Raw genomic sequence first — 8,461 nt, 5'->3', positions numbered from 1 at the left:
GCAAGCATGCATGCATCATGTTGTACCCACATATGTTTACCTTGTCACTTCTGACAAATCAACTTTTGATGTTATTTCATATCCTTTTATCTTTGTTGCTGAAAGTTGGATTCTTTTCTTAACCTTTTTCTTTACACCTAAACCTAAAAGTATATCAAATCCTTTCTCATCTCGAGCTGCCACAGGAATTCGTGTTGGACAGACAGATTCTATAAAACAAAAGCAGTAAAAGTCAGTTCATCATGGACTCCTCCAAAAACAAATGAGAAATCAAGGGGAAAATATTAGAGATTATAAGAATAATATTTCTATATACATATATGTGTATATAAATACACTTTCTGAGAAAATAAAAAATTACTTTGGGTATTTGAGAGTGATGTCTCAATTGTCTTTTTTTTTTTCCTTAAGGGTGAGTAAAAGAAAAACAAAAATGTAAGAGGAAGATGTGTTTCTGGACTATTCTAAAGGCAACAAAAGCTGAAGATTAGTATGTGAAGCAACCTAAGACATCATAGGCAGGAGAACACAGGATCAGGATTCATGATTCTCACATAGGATTTACTTTTAATCAGTCATATAGCCATGAATACAGCTCTTAATTGCCTACATCTAGAAGATGAACTTTAAGATTCCTATCTGTAGTACTTGAGCTATAAAAAGAGACTATTCTTTATAGTCTACAGTATATAATTCTATAGCTCAAATATCACTGATTCTATCGTTGTGGAAAAAAAACAATCTGTGTTACATCTATTCCTGAATGTCCTTCACATGGGCCCATTATTTCATCTATGATTAATTATATACTGTATGAACCATATTTAGATATAAGTAAGGAAAATGTCCTTAAGAATTATTGACATTATATATCATAAGCTGTATGAAATATAAATATATAAAATACTTTATAGTTCTCTGGAAAATCAGTGTCTCCAATTATGTGGAAAATTTTTATGGTTGAGATGCTATTAAGATTTTATACCTTAGAAATGCTGCAATGGTTTCAGATTCTCCCAAGGCCCTCATTTAACATACACATTAGGTGTGACTATATATGTTTTATGGAACAACTCACAAAATAAAAGAAGAATTCCACTAAATGCACCTTAAAATAATTACTCTCTTGTAACATTAAGGAAAGGACAGGCATTATATTTAAAATACAATAAAAGTATTGATACAGATTTTATTAGCCTACAAAGTACAGTTAGAATTTGTACCACAAATTATTGGAAATATAATAAAGGTCTGCCATAAGTAATATGAGATGTATTCCTGGGAAGGGATGGTAATTTTTCTCTTTAGATCTTTACTATGTTTACATGTTGAGGAGGGTCTTTTAGTTGCATCCCCATTCCTCCAAGAAGCTTGGCGCAAACTCAAAAGGAGAGAGAGGAACAACCAAACAAGGTGCTTCTTAGGTTCCTGGGAATTTGGTGAAATTGCACATTGTGATTAACCTCAGCCTCCCTGCAGTACATGGCTGAGGCATTTCCACCTTTTGCAGGAACAGATCTCCCTACTGTGCTGTGATCAGCCTAATGAAGGTTCCAGGATACTGAAGATCCAAAGACACACCCATCCAGACAGCAGAAGCCAGAAAGCACTCTGCCATCCATGACAAGCACCTGTATCAGACTCACTGATCTTATTTAGTGGTGATAGTGAGAGAGGGTGGAAGAGTGTCCAAGAGAGGTAGGCGGACTGACACCACTCTATGTGAAAACATGACATGCAGGAATACGTGTTTCTCAATAAAAATTTTACAGTTCCAAGCCACAATTCAATGGCTAAAATTAAATCCATCTGGTCAGTTTTTTTGGGGGGTGGAGGGTGGAGAGAAGAGCATACATAAAAATGAATGAAGCCTTATTGATTAAAACTGGAAAAGAAGTTCAGTTTAAAAGAAAACATGTTAAATTTGACATTGTAAGAACATGCAGATTTGAGTTATTTCTTTGACTTGTTTTACAAATGGGTGAAGAGCTCAGAGAGCTCAGCGCTCCTCAGAGAGGAACATTGGCTATAAGCCTTATCCTCTTTTATAATGTCTGATGAAACTCTAGACCCTCTCCTGTGAAATAAGATCTGCATAGGGTTTGTCCAGGAATCAAATACGGTGGTGTCTATGAAAGTGCTTTGTAACTATACATGGAATGCAAGTGAAAAGAGAAAGTAGGTATCATGCTCATCCTTGCTTTGTAGTAAAACCCTTTACACTCTGTTCTAATTTCCAAAATGTTACAGGAAACAGTGTTGCACAGTTTGTGGAATCAGGAACACTAGGTTATTGGTCATAATATAGCAATGTTTATCACCAACTCCAATATCTCATTAGGGAAAGCATACTTAAATAATTATACAGTATGTATTTCCCTGAGGACTGTTTTTCCCCAATTTGCTTGCCTATAAGCAGATCGATATGATATCATTACACATAGAATTAAAAATTGTAAAGTGTTAAAATATAGTTTGCATGTTTGTATACACTTAATTATGAGAAAGTTAAAAGACCATTTCTAGTTCTAAACTCCCACTTCGATTATCAACAGATAAGCTTTTTGCACAAGCTTCAGGAGAAAAAGGTAAATACTTTTTATATAGCAGTGAAATCAAATACCAGGAAAGACTTGCTTGCACCTTCTATAGCACCTACAATGGGTAAGTAGAACAATTTAGATAAATCAGATTTGTTTAAAGCAATGCAGGCAGAAGCAAGTCCAGGAAAAAAACTCACATACATAAATTCCCAAATGGATCCCTAAACAGACTCATGTTATGATTTCATTTTATTCTAATATGCTTAGAGACCATTCAGAATAGGAAATATTTGAGGAATGAGCAGCGATCACCACATTAATTTTAAATCCTGAGTTCCAGGAATATTTGTTTTCTGTTAAATCTTAGGGCTCAGTGGCAGAAATAATTTGGTATTACTGGTATCATAAGAAATTTTATTTCATTTAAAATCATACCATGCATAAGATCACAAAAACTGGATACTTGGAATCTAGACAGAGCAATCAAATACCTCTAGCTGTAGCTCTTTGGCAATACAATAAAATAATAGCAAAACCAAAATAAATTATCCAAATACAGTCTTTTAGTAGAGCTGATAAATAATAAAGCATCACCAAATTCACACAATCTATTTTCTTATTACAAATTGAATGATCTCATCCTCTTTTACTAGAAAATAATTTTACTAGGATGAATTGGGTAGAAGTCTATCTGAGGAAGATGTCTGTGAGATCCATGACTGACCAACAATGGAGAAAAGTGTGCATAAATTTCTTTTTGCAGTGCTGGGGATTTAGCCCAAGGACTTCTCACTGAGCTATATCCCCAGCCCTTTTTTCATCTTTTATTTCTAGACAGTTTCACTAAATTGCCCATGTTGGGCTTGAACTTGTGTTCCTCTTGCCTCCACCTCCCACAGTGCTGGGATTATAAGCATGCACCACCACATAAACATACTTTTAAATAACATTTCTTTCAATGTTAAATCAAAGAGAATAATAGGTTCCAATTAGCCTATATACTCTAATTTGTCTATTTTCTGAATATGTCATGTCATTCTACTTTTCCTTTGAATATTCAAATACATATTCAAATATATTCAAATTGCACTTCAAATTGATTTCCTAAATCAATTTTCATACATAATAAGAACATACTGTTTCTTTATTTGAAAATATAGCTCTATTATCTCTAATTAAATGAATGGAAAAATTCATGTTTTGGATATGCTTACAAGCGCCTGACAGTCTTAATTGCCATCAGTCAGTTTATGATCAGACCATTTCAATCTTCAAATAGAATACAGAGTGGTTCTCTGAACAAATAATGAAGTTTTATTAAATATTTTACCAAATTCTATCCTGTTTACACCACCCCAGCTGAGTGGCTGGGAATTCATGAATATGTATTACTAGTACTGGAGGGGCAGAAAAGAAACAGTCTTATGTGTAGATACAGAAATTCATCATCTATGTGTTATGGAACCATGGAAACTAAAACCTGGCCACTTCCACAAATATTTCAGTCATCCTGCCCACAGTGCCTCACGTGCATACCTTACCCTTTGGAACATCTACTGAAATACAAGTTGATCTTAGTTATATAACAAGCCATCTTTAGCAAGCATTACAAAACTCGAATTAGATCATTAAAGTATTGAGCAAACTTCAAGCAAACAACAATACAAAGAACAAATAAATTGGGATTATAATTATATTAAGAAAGTCAAAATTTCTGATCACAATTTCAAGCTACAATACACTGCAATAAAGAACATGGAAAGAAGAAAAATCCAAATGTTTATTGGGAAGAAAGACCCCCAAAGGTCTAATCAAACTGACAGTGTTTACCTCTCTATCCCTCCCATGCTCCCTTCTCTGCCTTCTCCTCTATCTCTCAATCCTTTTAATTTGCCATGAGAGAATAAAAGGGAAGTTTTATTCTCATGAAAGAAGGCATTTTGCAATAAAAAAATCTGGACTCAAAGCTGGATAATCATTCAGCAGAATACTAAATATATGGTTTTTTCTGGAGGTTCCAGAAGGCAACGTTTATCAGGAATGGTAGAGCCATTTTAAAAAGCAATAATACGGATCAAATCTTGTATAATAAAAAATTGCCCAGCTAGTCTAATCTTGTTCACAGAATGGGAATAAGGCTTCTTCAAAGAAGCCAAGGCTAAAGGTGGATAGCTGAGTGGAGCCAAAATCAGGGCTGATTTCTGTCCTCTGGCAGTCCTAACTAGGAATATCATAGACTCTTTTTAAAAATATACACATTTCCTTTATCATCAAAAAGTCTGAATAAACTTAAGCAATTTTGTAGAGCCTATTCTTTGGCTACCTACACCTGTGCAAAGCAAGTTTGACATACCTAATCAAACTATGAAACACAATAATTCCAGCCAAAATAGTTGGAAGCCTTTGAAGATACCTAAGGAAGGTATCTTTCAGGGTTCAAGGGAGCAAGAGCAAGTTACATTTTTTTCTCCTTCCTCATTCTGTTCCAAGAAGCTCATGCCTGGTTGACTCAAAAAAGGAATAGAAAAGTGACATCCAAAAGATGCTTTTTTGGGAAGCTCCAGCCAACTCCAGAAGAACAAATTTAATTGTGATATACAAAACAATATACCTTTATGATGGGTAGAACATACATCTGCTACCCTGACTTCAGAGGACTGCCTGAGGGAATAGTAACTATCTGAGAGCACTAATATGCAGCCAGAAAAATTTAGATGATTAGGATGGATAGTGGTGACTAAGAACAAAGGACGCTTGGGGTTATCTGAGGCTATAAAACCAGAAAAGTTGCAGTATCACCAGACTGAGTGAGAGAATACAAGTTTTTGAAAAAGAATTCTAACCAAAAAATTGCATGGACAAATCACTCCCAACAAATTGGAAAAATGACATGAGAGGATCATTTAAGTCCAGGAGCAGTCTAGGCAACTTAACAAAACTGCTTCTCAAAAATAAATTTAAAAATCACATGTACAGGTTCAGAGAAGCTACATTCCACACTCACAAAAAAAGTTTCAGAGGCCTTTCAAATCTCTAGCTGGCTGATTGAGGTCCTCTTCCTGTTCAAAAACATTCTGTAAAGAATGGGGAGGTGACTGTTTTTCTCAAATGTTTGAACCCTAAAACAAAGCTAAAAACTAAACAATAGAAATAGGGAACCATGGCACAATCAAAGGAACAAGGTAAATTTCTGGATACCTACACTTAAGTAATGGAAGTATACGAATTACAATATAAAGAACTCCAAACAGCTACCATAAATTTGTCATATGAGCTGAAGAAAATAAAACATGAACAAAATATCACTGAAGAGCAAGAAAATATAAAGAGAAATCACAAAATACAATGAAGTTGAAGAATACAATAACTGAATTGAAAAAATCACTAGAGGGATTCAACAACAAACTTTATGAAAAAGAAAAATAATCCCCAAATCTAAGGACAGTTCACTGGAAATTATCTAGTCAATAGAATTAAAAAAAATGAGAAAATTTGAAGAAACCTGTATGGGCTTATAGGGCACTATTGAGCAGACAAATAAAGCACTCAGGAGAATGAGAAAGATATAGATACAGATACAGATACAGATAGTTTAGTATACTCACTAATGCCTGAAAACTTTCCAAATTTGGTCAAGAAAAATGGATATCCAGATTCAAGAAGCCAAATGAACTGCAGCTAAAGTAAATCCAGAAGTGTCTACACTGAAACACATTATAATTATATTATCAAATTCAAATACAAAGAGAGCATTTATAACTGTAGTAGAATTCTCACATAAAACTTCTCACATTGAGAACTTCTATGAACCTATCATTGGATATTTCAATGGAAACTTTGTAGACCTTCGAAGAAAGAGAAAGAAATGTATTGAATATCTTGAAAGACAAATGAAAAAGAAAAACTGCCAATTAATAATATTATACCCAGCCAAACTATTCTTAAATAATGGAGAAAAAAATACTTCCCAGTTAAACAAAAGCTGTGAGAGTTTGAAATCACTGTGACCATGTTACAAAAAAAAATTAAGTCAATCCTTTTAGATGAAATGAAAGGATGCTAAATAGTAACACAAATGCATAGAATATAAAACTTCCTGGTAAAGGTAAATATAGAGCCAAACAGAATAAATAAATGTATATAAAGATTATTAAAGATGAGTTTTCATCAACTTAAATATATTATAACTAGTGCTATTTTATATTACGCCTATGGTAAACAAAAGGAAAATACGCAAAAAATGAAAAAGTAATCAAAGCATATCATCATGAAACATCAATAAGCACAAAGGAAGGCAAGAAGATAGAAAGTGAAAAAATTAAATAAATACTATAAAATCTGCAGAAAATAATTGACAAAGTAACAATAGCAATACTTTTCTATTTGTAATCAATTTAAATGTAAATGGGTCTAACACCTTATTCAAAATGTAGAGAAAGGACACATGGACAAAAAGAAATAAGAACTAACTATATGCTGCCTATAAGAGACACATTTTAAAGTAAAAGAAAGCCACAGGCACAGGCTGAGAATGAAGAGACAGAAGAAGATATTCCATGCAAATAGTAATCAAAAAGAGCTGCTTATCTTTAGTTGTAGCAATATATTTTTACTTATATAAAAATAAGTTTTAAGTCCAAAATTCAGAATAAACAAAGATATTATGCAATGATAAATCAATTCATGAGAAAAACATAACCATCATAACATCCAATATATGGAGCAAATATTCATCAAACTGAAGACAGAAATAGAAATACACAAATTGGCAGGTTTCAATATTTCACTTTCAATAATTATTATTGGGCTTCCAAAGAGATTAGCAATAAAGAAATAAAATACTTGAACAACACTGTAGACCAAAGGAACCTAAGAGATATTTACAGGACATTCTATTCAGCTGCAGTAGAACATACATTCGAATACACATGAAACATTCCTTAGGAAGGATCACACAAAACAAGTTTGAAATTTAGTAAGAATTAACACAAGCCAATATTTTTTGCAACAAGAATAGAATGAAACTATAAATTAATAGCAGACAGAAAATTGGAAAGTTCAATATATGTGAAAATTAAGCAACACACTCTTGAACAATCTTTGGGCCAAAGAGAAAATCAAAGAAAAATTAGAAATATTTAGAGAAAAATAAAAAATTTGTACTAAAACTTATAAACAGTAGCAAAATAGTACTAATGGGCAAGTCATAGTGATGAATGTCTACAATATTTTTATTAAAAAGAATTTCAAGGGCCAGTGATTTAACTCAGTGGCACCGCACCTGCCTTGCAAGCACAAGGTTTGGAGTTTGATCCCCAGTACCAAAAAAAATAATAATAATAATAATTTCAACATAAACACAATTTATACCTCAACAATCTAATAAAAGAAGAATATTCCTAAACTTAGTAGAAGGAATGAAATGAATTATAGCAGAAATAAATAAAACAGAGAACAGAAAAAGTCAATGAAACCAAAAGTTGGATTTTTTAACAAAATAAAAAAAAAACTGGCAAATCCCTTATTGAGATTTGCTAAGACAAAAAGAGAGATGACTCAAATAAAATCAGAAATGAAAAAGGAGAATTACAAAGATGCAACAGAAATAAAAATGATAATAAAATATTACTATAAACAACTCTGTAACCAAAAATTGTATAATCTATAAAAATGAATAAAATTTTAGAAAAATAAACATGCCAAAACTGAATCATGAAGAATAATATATATGAACATATTTGTTTCTAGTAGGGAAACTCGGTTATCAAAACTTCATATAAAAGAAAATGCCAGAATTAGATGGTTTTACTGGTGAATTCTTCCCAAGAAGAATTAATCTCAATCCCTCTGAAATTCTTCAAAAAAAGCTGAAGTAGAGGAGATACTATAGACCAACATTGCTGAATATATATACATAT

At 32.7% G+C, this 8,461-nt stretch overlaps 1 protein-coding gene across 2 annotated transcripts in view; it reads right to left on the bottom strand.

Annotated features, from left to right (window-relative positions):
* The window catches only part of Col21a1 (collagen type XXI alpha 1 chain), a 126,002-nt gene that overhangs the window by 105,271 nt on the left and 12,270 nt on the right, over positions 1–8,461 (bottom strand). For both annotated transcript variants that reach the window (XM_033763410.1, XM_010628929.2), the window contains exon 3: positions 41–209. In XM_033763410.1, coding sequence (XP_033619301.1) covers positions 41–209 — 169 coding nt within the window. The remainder of the gene's footprint in view (positions 1–40; positions 210–8,461) is intronic.

The sequence above is a fragment of the Fukomys damarensis genome, unplaced genomic scaffold (assembly GCF_012274545.1).
Source record: "Fukomys damarensis isolate Sample0158 unplaced genomic scaffold, DMR_v1.0_HiC HiC_scaffold_14, whole genome shotgun sequence".
NCBI classification, from domain to species: domain Eukaryota; kingdom Metazoa; phylum Chordata; class Mammalia; order Rodentia; family Bathyergidae; genus Fukomys; species Fukomys damarensis.
Note: the sequence above shows the minus strand (reverse complement) of the source record. Positions and strands in the feature narration are given on the sequence as shown.